This window comes from Amphibalanus amphitrite, unplaced genomic scaffold (genome assembly GCF_019059575.1).
Source record: "Amphibalanus amphitrite isolate SeventyFive unplaced genomic scaffold, NRLGWU_Aamphi_draft 000504F_arrow, whole genome shotgun sequence".
NCBI lineage: Eukaryota > Metazoa > Arthropoda > Thecostraca > Balanomorpha > Balanidae > Amphibalanus > Amphibalanus amphitrite.
Genome location: NW_024881998.1, coordinates 279,986 through 294,806, shown reverse-complemented (window position 1 = coordinate 294,806; position 14,821 = coordinate 279,986). Strand labels below are relative to the sequence as shown.

At 56.4% G+C, this 14,821-nt stretch overlaps 1 protein-coding gene across 2 annotated transcripts in view; it reads right to left on the bottom strand.

Annotated features, from left to right (window-relative positions):
• The window catches only part of LOC122392858 (DIS3-like exonuclease 2), a 61,724-nt gene that overhangs the window by 27,166 nt on the left and 19,737 nt on the right, over positions 1 to 14,821 (bottom strand). For both annotated transcript variants that reach the window (XM_043388184.1, XM_043388185.1), the window contains exons 2-3: positions 1,690 to 1,922; positions 847 to 1,044 (exon numbers count right to left, since the gene is read on the bottom strand). In XM_043388184.1, the coding sequence (XP_043244119.1) occupies positions 847 to 1,044; positions 1,690 to 1,922 (431 nt within the window). The remainder of the gene's footprint in view (positions 1 to 846; positions 1,045 to 1,689; positions 1,923 to 14,821) is intronic.

Genomic DNA, 14,821 nt, shown 5'->3' with positions numbered 1-14,821 from the left:
TGAGATAACCACTCTGTGCTCACTGGCCGAGTTACTGTTGATCAGAGATACACTGCTCACTGCTCAGTGCTCACCGAGTGAGTTATTACTGCTTATAGGCGGAGTTATTGGTTAGCGGCCAAGATCTCGCACCAGCAGATGTCAGTCCGCGTTCCGACCGGTGGGATTTGCGCCAAGGGATGGGCCGATCACTGCAGTTCGGTCGCCGCGGTGCAGCCGTTCGGAAGCCACCACATGTCACCACGGCGACCACTAGCAGCGAGCCCACCACCCGTAACAAAGGGTGAGATCTCACGGCCCGTGTCCCCACGGTTCGCTCCTGGCGTGAGAAGTAACACATCCGGTACTCGCGGGAAAGGATTGGACGTCCGCCGCGGCCTACTGACGTATCGTACCACATCATCTCACCCTACGGTGGGACCCTCCCTGCAGCCGACGGTCCCACACACAGCGCTAGCGGGTCCAGCAGTTTAAAAAATAGTTCCAGTGGCCGCGACTGAGCTAGACGTGATTTGCCTGCTGAAGAAAGCTGTGGCATTCCCGGTAGGCCTGACCTAAATATCACCGTCACTCTTCACAAAACGTGAACTCAACTGACCTGGGTTTGCCAGTTACTACCATAGTAAACTCCCGTGACTTAGACTGACCTGGGCTTGCCATCCATGTCATTGTGAATTCAACTGACCTGGGCTTGACCTCAGTGTTTCTGTGACCTCCCGTGACCCCTCTACTGACCTGGGTTTAACCTCCAGGTCTCTGTGACCTCTGCTGATCTGGGCTTGACCTCCCCTGAACCTTCCACTGACCTGGGTTTGACCTCCAAGTCTCTGTGACCCCTCTACTGACCTGGGCTTGACCTCCATGTTGCTGTGATTGGTGAAGAGGCGGCCGCGCTGGCCGCAGCAGCCCGAGGAGCCCTCCGAGCACGAGCTGAGCCCGTCCGGGCTGGGCAGGCTATGGAAGCCCGACGACTCGCTGCGGGACGGCGACGGACGGCTGCGAGGGGACGACGAGACTGCGCTCCGGGGCGTGGCCGACTGAGGGCTGAAACGGCGACACAAGGGTCAGGTCAGGTCACGGTATGGTGGTGCAGAGTGACGGGGTTGAGGCTTGAGACGAATGGGCGAGTCAGGTCACAGGTGGTGGGGCATGACAGGCACCTCAGCGTCAAATAAAGTCAATAAGTGAGGGTGACAATATAATAGAAAACCGCGCTGATGACGGGGAGAATGACCGGACCACGTCATGAATAGAAGCGTGCTAAACAAACGCTTCACTAATTCAATCACCACCACCGGCGACCCGGTGAGGCGAGTGAAAGTTTAATCACCAGTGACCGACCCACCGACTGACTAGGTCTGAGTGCGAGGCGGCTCTCCCCGGCACGGTAACGGGGCCGGTCCGTACCACCACTGCTGACTCGGCTGACTCGACAATCGTGCCCGTGACCAAGTCGGCCCGTTTCCTGCCGCAGTGTCCGGCCGATTTCCCAGAGTTCCCCTCCCCGCCGTGACCCCTCCCCGGACGGAACCATTCGCCAACCCACCTTTCTTCAGTCCCCGCGTCTGAGAACAATGCTCATGGGCATGACCGGGCCGGAGCCGTCTCGAACAAACGCCTAGCAGTCAGGGTGCGGCAACAGCACAGCCACGACCCGTCCCCCTTCCCCCACCTCTCCAGCGCTCTCACCTAATCGAGACGTGTTTCTCGGGCGTCTTGCGCGCCGTGGAGATGCTGAGAGGCTTCAGACACTTCTTGCGGGGCTCGGGCTCCTCAGAGAGTCGGTTGGCCGAGGCGAGGTTCAGAGTCAGCGCCTGTAGGCCGATCAGCGCCGCGTGATCGTCGATGTCCTCTAGGGCGGAGCGGCGCGGTCGCGGCCGGGCGGGCGGCGCCGCCGACACGTGGATGTAAGAGGCGCACGACTGTCGGACAGAGAAGAGAGGGGGTGGGTCAGTGGAGAGCACACATCACCACGGACAGATAATGTCGGAAATTATGGTGTAGGTTCAGGAGAGCAGTATACGGATTATGATGTGGGCTGCCCGCTGCGAATGGTTATTCGTCTATAACAGAGTTGAAAAATTGAAATAATTAGTGATGCAGAATACTCTTAGACCTAAAAAGTTCGCACTTCGTAGGCTCAAAAGTTCGCATTTGTTTACATTAGTCAAGCAACTCATTTCGATAACCATTTCTTATCGGCTCCACAGGTCACAAACAGGCCGGAAGTCAGCACTCTCCACACAGCACACGTCCCATTCCGACTGCGGCGTCACTCCTCACAACAACCCGTCTGGTTTCCGTCGAGTGACGGCGTAATGCCCCGCTCCGTCACGCCTGCCGTCAGACCAGCGTGTCGCGCTAAACGCCGGTTCCACGCCGACTGAGCACGGCTCCTGTGAGAGGCTCGAGTGACTCCGACGTGCCAGGTTTGACGGCATAGGACAGCGTATCATCGGCGGAAAGCAAACGTAAAAATCCAGCGGAAAAACAAACCGTGCACTGCATAATCTCAGCCAAACAAAAAGAATTGTGGGTTGGGCAACTGCTACGCACTGCAGTGCGCACGCGAGCAATACTGCGCTCTGCATGCGTTCACGGTGCTGTATGTTGCATTACAGAGGTCTGTAATTCACAGCACCGAGACAGACAGCCGGGTAATCAGGCGGCGCACGACCGGCCGAGCCGCATTCTCTCTCTGACCGGCGCCGGCGGTCAATTTCCGCCGCAGCCGGCGCCCGCCCCAGATCCAATATACACGGCATGACGGAGCAGGCGGCCGGAGGATGCAACCGTCGGGCTCGGGGCAGACGGAGTCGCCCTCACCCACCGACCACAATGGTAGAAATCGGTGGGTCTGCTCCCACAATGGCAGGAATCGGCGCATCTGTCTCCACAGTGGCAGCACTATGTGTGTGTCTCTATCCGCATTGTGCCGGTGTCTTCAGGCGCTTCCTGTGATCGTGAGGGGACCGCATCTCACCTTTCAGGTCAGGTCACGCCATCGACAAAGGCGGCTGGAAGGAGACAGTAATCGACGTCTGCAGAGCGCCAGGAAAGGCACAGGACCTAGCGCTGGTGGCAACTGGCAGCCCTGAGCTGCGTACGCCCCAAGATTCTCTTTGGTCGCTCTCCCCGCTCCTGAAGTGCGGCCGCCCACACAGCTCCAGCGGGGGCGGGGGCGGCGCCCGAGTCCAGAGGTGCCCCGCCGCGCCGGCCGCTCCGTTCAGAAGGCAGGTCACGTCTGCGGGCGTGGCTGCCGGCGCCGGGTGAAGGCAATGCGGTGACCGCACCGCGCGCATCGGCTGCCAGTGTCACGCGCCTGGCGGTACCGTCACAAACACTATTGTTGGACGGAGCCGAGTGCGTCGGCGGCGCCCGGACGGCGACTCGGGCCGCCACAGGAATGTGATGGAGGGCTCCGAGGCGCACAATACGCGGCTTGTTAGGACGTTGCCAAACAGCCGCACACGAACTGTCGGGAATTTACTGCGGACGATAAACCAGATGTCCGTCAGATATCCTCAGCGAATCTACAACACACGATGAATAAGCATCGTCAACAAACTCCTTACACGGACGATTTACGATCCGCGGTGAGACGGTAAAAGCCGAATAACTACTGGGAAAATAGTGAGAACCGTGTGGCGTGGTGGTGTATCACAGCCCGACAACACACACGAGCTAAGCGGTGAAGCCATCGCCCGCAGGCGGCGGTCAGCGGCGACCGATACCGCACGGCACGAGCGTGACGGACCGCCACGGCGCCGTGTGACGGGTCGTGACGCCGCTGGTCCACCTACACCGGCCGGTCACAGGCGCCGCACGGAACCGCGCCGGTGACGCTGCACAGGGTCGAAAACACGGTGGAGGAACGGGATTGCTGCCGAACACACTCTTCAGCGCGGCGTGCATACTGACGGCCGCTGGGGGTAAGATCAAACAGAGGTGGCACTCCCGAGAGACGTTAAACAATCAATGAACTGGCAAAGAAAAAGAAAGAAAACCACTTACCCATATGAAATCAATTAATAAGGAAAAACGATGTAGCTAACATGTTTCACAGATGTCACACAGCCCACGAGGCATGACGTTTGAAATTCACCACCGGCCAGCGCCGCCAAAAACGACTCATTTCGTCGGTTAGTCGCCGATGTGAAGGGCCCAGCGACCTGTTGTCATGTCCATATCATTAGCACCTCACGACCCACGCGGGTGAGACGACCCCGATGGGACCCCCGACAGTCCGCGGAGGCGTTACAGCCGTTACGGAGGTCGTTACCGCCGCCAGCAGTAACGTCTCCGGATCGCCAACGTCCTCAGCGGTGACACGCGACCGGGAAGGAGAGCGACCCGGGCCCAAACGGCCGCTTGGACGCAGCGAAGTCCACCGCCCATCCACCCAAAAACTACATTCGCTCTGCAGTGTTAGACTCCCCGTTCGCCAGAGTATATTTAGCGACCCTTTCGGCCACCGCCCGCGTGTCCGCGCAGATCTCAACCAGGCGTGGGCGCCCCTGACTATTCATGAGACGGCTCAGTGGCACTCAGCAGCCGTCCGACGCATAGTTTGACGCTCACATTAGTGAGAGCCGGCCGGTTAGCGCCGAGCCGCGGCGCCGGTCAGTCGCGCGCCGCTCACGCATACGGGACATTTGATACGGCCGCAGAGCCTGCGTGCGTGACGGGCCATAGTACAGAGGTCAGACGGCCGGTTTACACCGTGTGTCGGATCAGAGAGACCCGGGCGATAGAGCGGGCCCGGTGCCGAGCTGAAATTGCAGAGACCGTGCAGGCCACCCGGGGGGGGGGGGGGGGGGGTGAGGCAGGCGGCGCATATCGCTCCTGACGAGTATCGCACTGCATCTCCGCCGGGCACGCTGGGATGTTGGCTCCCGTTATGTGCCAGGGTGCCGTGCAGGGTCTCAGCGCCTGGGGTCGAGGAGGGAATGCCTGCTGCTGATAGCTGAAGGTGTGGTCGTGGTTTTATAGAGTCGAGCAAAACATCCCGCGGGAAGGGGATCAATGGCGTATGAAAAAATTATGGCTAGTTGGCAGGAGAGTCTACCGGCCGAAATACCTCCCAACCGAACAAGACACGATCCCGGACCATCAGTAGTGGGTGGCGCTGACATAGCCTCACCAGTTGGCAGTTACTACCATAGGTACTGAGTACGGCCCCAGGATATCAGCGGCGGTGGGTTGCAAGGCACAACACCGGCCCGAGGGGACCATCTGGCTTTACGGCAGCTCCGGGCCGGCGGCAGCCGGTCAGGAGGAGCGGGCCGAACAGCGAGTGAAGGCACGCCAGGGAGGAGAGGAACTGCTTCCCCTGAGGGTACTTCTAAGGAGACGAGGCGACACGTGCTGACACCTATCTGACAGAATCTTGCTGATGCCGTTACCCAGAGGGAAACAAGGCTCACATACATAGCTACCGAAGGGTGATAGGGGAGGGTACAAATTTGTCCCTCATGGGACTTGTCCCCGCCCCTCCCTGATTCTTAGCTCAGGGAGGTGACACAACCCGACACGGCTCGTCATGTCGTCTCCTGAGAACCTCAGACCGACAGCACAGAGAGCGCCGGTGATACCACGGTCTTGGCGGAGATATCACGGTCCCCGCGGAGAACCATCGTTCGCGGAGAGACAAACATAGGCCCAACACCGCCTGGGACAGATAGGACGACTATCGAGGATTACAAGACCGAAAACTGCGGCTAGCACGGTTCTGAGAAGGAACTCTGCAACACTGCAGAGCCGGTAAACACACCCCACTCGGAGAGATTGTCGAGATGCCGTGCGGTCAAACTGTGCTAAATGTTCAACTGCCATCGGCGGCTTTAGTCGATAAACGAGTGAGGCTATCTCGAACTTATGATGTGCAATGTGCAGTAATGGAAGTGAGGCTAGTCATCTGCTCTCTGCCTCATTGCGAACAGGACGGACCATCCTCACGCGTCCGATACAACAAAAAAGCACACACCGCTCAAACCCCAGCCCAGCAGAACAACATTTAAAGCCTAGTGAAGCTCGCCACTGGACAATGCCAAAGTCAAGGCCGGTTAGGTCCAACAGTAGCGACAGAAGGCACCTCAGCCGCTCCTCCCACCACCCTTCATTGGGAGGGGTGACTCAGACACGCGCTCGCAGCGATCGTCTATTGTCACCATCATCAGTCTCCATTTCTAGCGTCGAACTGCTGTCAGCCGCCGCCAGCTGTGTTCCGGCGGCGTGACCTCTGGCCGTCCGGGTTGACCTCTGACGACCTCTGGCGACCTCTGACGTAAGACGCGCCGAGGGAGCGAGAGGCCCGACGACCAATCGTCACCGAGTGCTGTGTCACCACGGTTGTTCACCGCTCACCCCGCCGGTGACTGTTGCACACTCGTTTGGTGAGAGGGGTGGGGAAAGGACAATCAACAACGCACTCGGCGAGAGAGCAACGTCGTAATCAACGCTGCGTGTGTCCGCCCGTTCCTCAATCGTCACGTCCTTAGGTGTGGTGAGCGGTGGGCGGAGACGGTATAGCCTGTTTGTGACGCTGCGAAGAGAAGGCCCCCCCCCCCCGGTCGGCACTCGGTGACAGCTCCGTCCACAACAGGTTCAACGTCCCAGCCGGAGAGAGAGTCGAGAGGGAAGAGAGATGAGGCCGACAGCCGGATGGCCGTTGCGCCACCAGGCCAATTTGCACCGCGAAATTGCGTTTGGAAGAGGCGCACGGGTCAAGAGGAACTGGAACTTTTACACCTCAGCCTTTGAGTGCATCGTATTTCGAAACGACCAATCAAAGGATTACAAAACCGCGCGTCTTGTAGCAGAATCGCATTGAACAGTTCCATAGCGACAGAGGTGCGTTGAAAAAGTAAAATCGTCCATGAACTCACATGGGGCTTCAGACTGGTTGACATCGGAACACCATCACTGCGCACTTGTGCGTCAACCGCCAAGGTCCTCTGCAGTATCCATAATGCACTGACTCTGCTCGCAGATCAGTCGCGCAGGACACTCGACCGTTATTCCGAGGCAGATGCCGTGTATAATGGCCACATCTGCACACAGAGCTGAGCAGGCGCAGTTCCTAAATCCAGACAGGTGACCGTGCCCCTGTCGGTCACCTGAAAGCATCACCGTACGGTTGACCCCGGCACAGCATAGCCGAGAGGTGGTTCTCGCGGTTGGATACTTGCGGCACGGAATTCATCTGCCAGGTTTCTGGGCCTTGCGAGCCGAAAAATGCAAGTCTTTCATGATCTTTCATATCTTTCAAAACGAGTGACGCTTTGTGTTTAGTATTTTAGGACCAAGTGGTCTTAAAACATAATATTACGTTGCATAAAAAGATACACAATTTAGCCGCCTTTGATAAGACAAAGCCGGCCGGCTGGGGATGTCCCTGAATAAAGAGTGATTCAGTGAAGCGTTCGCCGTCAACTGCGACACATTTCACATTAAAGCGTCATAACACCTCAAACACAGATCGCTCTGCATCTATGCAGCCCGTTCCACTCAGTGGCGCGCTGATTTAATGGAGCCGATAGCTGGAGAGCGGAAAACGGGGTGGGGCGAGGGATCGAGAGCGACCAATAGCCGTGAAAACTCCCTATTAACGAACGGCGTATATCCCGGACCGACTATATAACGCCGCAGTTCCGCCGCCGTCGCGCCGAGCGAACAAAGCGCGCCGCTTCGGCCGGCGGCGCGGCGCATTCAGATGCAAAGCGCCGCCGCCGCCGCCGCCTCAGCTCAAACAATGGGCGACAATTCGCCGATTGTCGCGCCGAGCCGGTCACGTGACCGTGAGGTGAGGAGGGTGCGGCCGTCACGTGACCGGAGCTGCCGGCGGCGCCGAGGGCTCTTGGCAGATCCGGTGGCGGTGACAAGCCGTGACGCACCGGTGACGGCCGTGACGCGTCACTCGTCACAGGCGCCGCCGAGTACCGGACCCATCAAAGCCTGGCGGGTTGGAAGGCCAGGGGAAGGTGTGAATAGATGCTGCGACTAATAGCTTGATTTGGGGCTCGAATAGAGGGAGCGGAGGATGGCCAGCACGAGGAGGGAGGGAGGGGCAGAGGGGTGGGAGGAGACCCGAGTCGTGGCGCGGTTGACGACCCGGGTCCAGGGGGAGGGGACCGGGCTTCGGCCGAGGCAAGATAAGACACGCACAGTACACAGGCCGCAAAACAGGTCAGGCAGTCCAAGGCGCGCGCTCATAGGCGGCGGACAGTGCGGAAGGGTGGAAACGAAGCGACAGGCTGTGGAAAACGATCGTGCGGTCGCAGAGGTGACGGACAAAGCGAGAGAGTGGGAATCGAGCGTCGAGCTAAGCGCTGTGAAACGAGCGAGCAGGAAAAGTAGACAAGGCCGGGAGACAGGTTTGTGGAGCGACGAGTACCTGGCGATCAGCAGAGGGGGATCAAGGGAGACGCACATGGCCGGTAAGTCAGGCTAGCGTGCTAGCGATACTAGTCATATAAGGAGCCAGCTGCCTGCATGGTTGACTCGCCGGAAAGTCAAGCGAATGGATTATGCTGATGCTGTCAACGAATCAATACCAGTGGGATAGACCGTTGTGCAGAGACGCACCTGGCAGATGTGTGTGTTCAGAGTCATTGATAGTGAATAACTGATACAATACCACCCGCTCCATCTGGGTATGAATGTATATACCGGCTCGTCGTCCATGTCACAGTAACACAGAGCGGAGAACCAACATGTCTGAACCATGTTGACCCAGTTAAATTCGCTGTTCGTCAGGTACGACAGAACCGTACCGACGCTGCTTATACACGTGGCTGAATCGTGTGGGCTCATTAATGCGCCTGGTATGCCGACCCATACCGGTGCAGAGCAGCAACAACCAACATGCATGAACCATGTAGACCCAAGTTAAATTCACTGTTCGTCAGGTACACGGGCTCTTTGGCGACCGGTTTGCCTGACCCATATCGCAGTAAAACTCGCTGTACGTCAGATATGCCTGAACCATATCGACGCAGTGCCAAGCCACACATGCCTGAACTATGTGGGCTCATTTATGCGCCGGGTACGCTTGCACCGTATCGGTGCGGCAATGCAACATGCCTGATTCATGTTGACAGAGTAAAACTCGCTGTTCGTCAGAGATGCCTGAACCATATCGACGCAGCTTCAAGCCACACATGCGTGAACAATGTGGGCTCATTTATGCGCCAGGTACGACTGCACCGTATCGGTGCGGAAATTCAACATGCATGAATCATGTTGACACAGTAACACTCGCTGTTCGTCAGATATGCCTGAACCATATCGACGCAGCGCCAAGCCACACATGCCTGAACCATGTGGGCTCATTTATGCGCCGTGTACGCCTGCACCGTATCGGTGCGGCAATGCAACATGCCTGATTCATGTTGACAGAGTAAAAGTCGCTGCTCGTCAGATATGCCTGAACCATATCAACGCAGCGCCAAGTCACACATGCCTGAACCATGTGGGCTCATTTATGCGTCGGGTACGACTGCACCGTATCGGTGCGGCAATGCAACATGCATGAATCATGTTGACACAGTAAAACTCGCTGTTCGTCAGATATGCCTGAACCATATCGACGCAGCGCCAAACCACACATGCCTGAACCATGTGGGCTCATTATGCGCCGGGTACGCCTGCAGCGTATCGGTGCGGTAATTCAACATGCATGAATCATGTTGTCACTGTAAAACTCGCTGTTCGTCAGATATGCCGGAACCATATCGATGCAGCGCCAAGCCACACATGCCTGAACCATGTGGGCTCATTATGCGCCGGGTACGCCTGCACCGTATCGGTGCGGCAATGCAACATGCATGAATCATGTTGACACATTAAAACTCGCTGTTCGCCAGATATGCCTGAACCATATCGACGCAGCGCTAAGCCACACATGCCTGAACAATGTGGGCTCATTCATGCGCCGGGTACGACTGCACCGTATCGGTGCGGCAATGCAACATGCATGAATCATGTTGACACAGTAAAACTCGCTGTTTGTCAGATATGCCTGAACCATATCGACGCAGCGCCAAGCCACACATGCCTGAACCATGTGGGCTCATTTATGCGCCGGGTACGCCTGCACCGTATCGGTGCGGCAATTCAACATGCATGAATCATGTTGACACTGTCAAACTCGCTGTTCGTCAGATATGCCTGAACCATATCGATGCAGCGCCAAGCCACACATGCTATGCTTGAACCATGTGGGCTCATTTATGCGCCGGGTATCCTGCACCGCATCGGTGCGGCAATGCAACATGCATGAATCATGTTGACACAGTAAAACTCGCTGTTCGTCAGATATGCCTGAACCATATCGACGCAGCGCCACGCCACACATGCCTGAACGATGTGGGCTCATCTTTGCGCCGGGTACGCCTGCACCGTATCGGTGCGGCAATTCAACACGCATGAATCATGTTGACACAGTAAAACTCGCTGTTCGTCAGGTATGCCTGAACCATATCGACGCAGCGCCAAGCCACACATGCCTGAACCATGTGGCTCATTTATGCGCCGGGTACGCCTGCACCGTATCGGTGCGGCATTGCAACATGCCTGATTCATGTTGACAGAGTAAAAGTCGCTGTTCGTCAGATATGCCTGAACCAAATCGACGCAGCGCCAAGTCACAAATGCCTGAACCATGTGGGCTCATCTATGCGCCCGGTACGCCTGAACCGTACCGATGCGGCGATTCAACATGCATGAATCATGTTGTCAGTTAAATTCGCTGTTCGTCAGGTATGCCTAAACCATATCGACGCGGCGCCCCGCCTGACTAAGATGGAGCCAATGACGCTATTCGTTGGGTGCCGGGTGACGTCACCAGAACAAATGCACACATCAAAGCATTGTCGCCGTGATGGCCGCCGGGGAGTGCCAGCTGTACTTCCGCGGACGGGGCTCCCCCACCCATTCCGCTGCGCGCGCCCACCGGTCGGGCGGCCAACACTCGGCCGTCAGCAGTAATAGAGCCGTTACGTCACGTCGGGACACCGCCGCCGGGCGTCGCGGCGTGTAAAACCACCCCCAGTTCACGAGGGGGAGGGGAAGGCGCGGGAGGGACGCAGGGGTCACCTCTGTGGGGCCAAGTGGTTGACCTTTCAGTCCGATAACACTGGGGAGGGACCCACGACTCCAGCAGTCGGTCGGGAGCTATTTGCACAGGATAACCCCTCACGCAGTCAGGGAGGGCAATGGACGCAGCGCCCATCTAAGCGCCCGGAATGCCTGACCCATATCGGCGTGAGGAAGCGATTGATCATGCATGAACCATGTTGACCCAGTTCCATCACTGTTCGTCGGATATGACTGAACCGTACCGACACGGCTTACAAGCCACACGCGCCCGAATCACGTGAGCTCATTTGTGCGCCCAGTCTTCCTGACCCATATCGGCGTAAGAAATTGATCTATCAAACATGCACGACCCAGTTTTGACCCAGTTACACTTGCTGCTCGTCAGGTATGCCTGAACCGTACCCCGGTATGCCTGAACCTTATCGGCGTGAAGAATCGATTGGCCAAATATGCATGAATCATGTTCACCCAGTTAGAATTCGCTATTCGTCAGGTATGCCTGAACCGTACCGACGCGGCTACAAGACACACGCGCTTGAATTACGTGGGCTCATTCATGCAACCGGTATGCCTGAAACATATCAGCGTGAGGCCACATCGACGCGGCTACCAGCCACACATGCCTGAATCATGTGGGCTCATCTATGTGCCCGATATTCTGACACGTATCGGCGCGGCAATGCAACGTGCATGAATCATGTTGACACAGCTAAATTCGTTATTCGTCAAGTATGCCTGAACTATATCTACGCGGCTCCCAGCCACACACGCCCGAATCATGTGGGCTTCCCTACACCGGTTCTCTGATCCGTATCGGTACGGAAATTCAGCATGCATGATCATGTTGACACAGCTAAATTCGTTGTTCGTCAGGCATGCCTGAACCATATCTACGTGGCTCCCAGCCACACACGCTTGAACCATGTGGGCTCACATACGCCGGTTCTTTGACCCGTATCGATGAGGCGATTCAACATGCATGAATCATGTTGACAGTTAAATCCGTCGTGCGTCAGGTATGTACGTCTAAACCATATCGACGCAGCTCCCACCCAAACATGCCTGAATCATGCGGGCCAAATTATGCGCCCGGTATTCTAACACGCATCGGTGCGGCGATTCAACATGCATGAATCATGTTGCCACAGTTAAATCCGTTGTGCGTCAGGTACGTCTAAACCATATCGACGCAGCTCATGCCTGAATCATGTGGGCTCATCTATGTGCCCGGTATTCTGACACGTATCGGCGCGGCAATGCAACATGCATGAATCATGTTGACACAGCTAAATTCGTTGTTCGTCAAATATGCCTGAACCATATCGACGCGGCCCCAGCCACACATGCCTGAACCATGTGGGCTCATTTAGGCGCTCGGTACGCCTGACCAGTAGCGGTGCGGCAATTCAACATGCATGAATCATGTTGACTGTTAAATGCATTGTTCGTCGTGATGCCTGAATCATATCTACGCGGCCCTCAGCCAAAAATGCCTGAATCATGTGGGCGGCTGGATTACGCGCCCGGTTCGCTGACCCGTATCGGTGAGGCGATTCAACATGCATGAACCATATTGACAGTTAAATTAGATGTTCGTACAGTATGCATGAACCATATCGACGCGGCTCCAAGACACACATGCCTGAACCATCTGGGCTCATCTACGCGTCCGGTATTCTGACACGCATTGGTGCGGCAATTCAACATGCCTGAATCATGTTGACCCAGTAAAACTCGCTGTTTGCCAGGTATATCTGAACCATATCGACGTATCGACGCAGCACCAAGCCACACATGCGTGCACCATGTCGGCTCATTTATGCGCCAATTACGCCTGTACCGTATCGGGGAGGCAATTCAACATGCCTGAACCATGTTGATCCATTAAAAACTCGCTGTTCGTCAGGTATGCGTGAACCATAACGACGCAGCACCAGGCCACACATGCGTGAACCATGTGGGCTCATTTATGCGCCCGGTACGCCTGAACTCACCTGCACCGTATCGGTGAGACACTTCAACATGCCTGAACCATGTTGACCCATTACAAAACTCGCTGTTCGTCAGGTATGCGTGAACCATATCGAAGCAGCACCAATCCACAAATGCGTGAACCATGTGGGCTCATTTATGCGCCAGTTACGCTTGAACCGTATCGGAGAGGCAATTCAACATGCCTGAACCATGTTTGATCATTACAAACTCGCTGTTCGTCAGGTATGCGTGAACAATATCGACGCAGCACCAAGCCACACATGCGTGAACCATGTGGGCTCATTTATGCGCCCGGTACGCCTGAACCGTATCGGGGAGGCAATTCCACATGCCTGAACCATGTTGAGCCATTAAAAATTTATGGAACAATGGCAATTATAAGCGGTAGCGAATAAGGAGATGGGCAAACCATTAACCAATGCTGTGTGCATAGAACTGCGGCCGCTCAGCGCGGCCATCGCCGAACAGGCGCACATAGACGCTTGGCTCCGCGTCCACTTTAGACGCTTGGCTCCGCGCCGACTTGGACTTTGCCGTCGCTGAGGAATAACACACCATAAGGACACCTGGCGACCCTGTTTATTGGTTCTGGACGGCCGTTGCGGTAATAAAGCTACACCCCCAGAAAACCGACAAACAAGAGAGGGACCGTGGGACGGGCCCGTCCGTCCCGTAGTCGGACGTCGGACGGGGAGGAAAGTGAGGGAGAGGGAGAGGAGAGAGAGAGAGAGAGAGAGAGAGAGGGAGGGAGAGGAAAGAGAGAGAGTGGGGAGAGAGGGGGGTTCGGCGACATGGGGAAGGGAAGTGTTCGTCAGTGTGTGCGGACGCTAGAAAAGGGGGACCTGGCGTAACTCATAACACTACTCGCCGCGTCGGCGGGCCGAAGGGAAGTGCAAACAGCAGACAGACGGACACGGCAGGCTATGGAACTGCGCACAAAACACTGTTCATGCCGAACGTCGTGTGCATTGCAAACAATCAGGATCCCTATATAACCGCGTACATTCTGCTCCGTTGGCGAGTTTGGCGTCTTGTTATCGATCATGATATGAACGATAACGCGATTTGGGTGCAGACGGCCATCAACAGCCAATACTGGACAACAGATCTGGGGAGCGTACGGTATGAGACACCCTAATCAGTAATAGGGCCCACCTATTAGCTTGATTTGGGGCTCGAATAGAGGGAGCGGAGGATGGCCAGCACGAGGAGGGAGGGAGGGGCAGAGGGGTGGGAGGAGACCCGAGTCGTGGCGCGGTTGACGACCCGGGTCCAGGGGGAGGGGACCGGGCTTCGGCCGAGGCAAGATAAGACACGCACAGTACACAGGCCGCAAAACAGGTCAGGCAGTCCAAGGCGCGCGCTCATAGGCGGCGGACAGTGCGGAAGGGTGGAAACGAAGCGACAGGCTGTGGAAAACGATCCCCTCCCACCCTCCCCAATAGCAACTTTCAATCCAAAAATACCGTCCTATAGACACACTCGTCGTCGGCCTAAGTCTTGTTATCGATCATGATATGAACGATAACGCGATTTGGGTGCAGACGGCCATCAACAGCCAATACTGGACAACATATCTGGGGAGCGTACGGTATGAGACACCCTAATCAGTAATAGGGCCCACCTATTGTGTATTGTGAGTGGTGTTGAAATGGAATATGTAGGTTATAGGTAAAGCGGCAGCTGAGAGGGGAATGGCACTGACGCGGTTGGACAGTTTGTCATC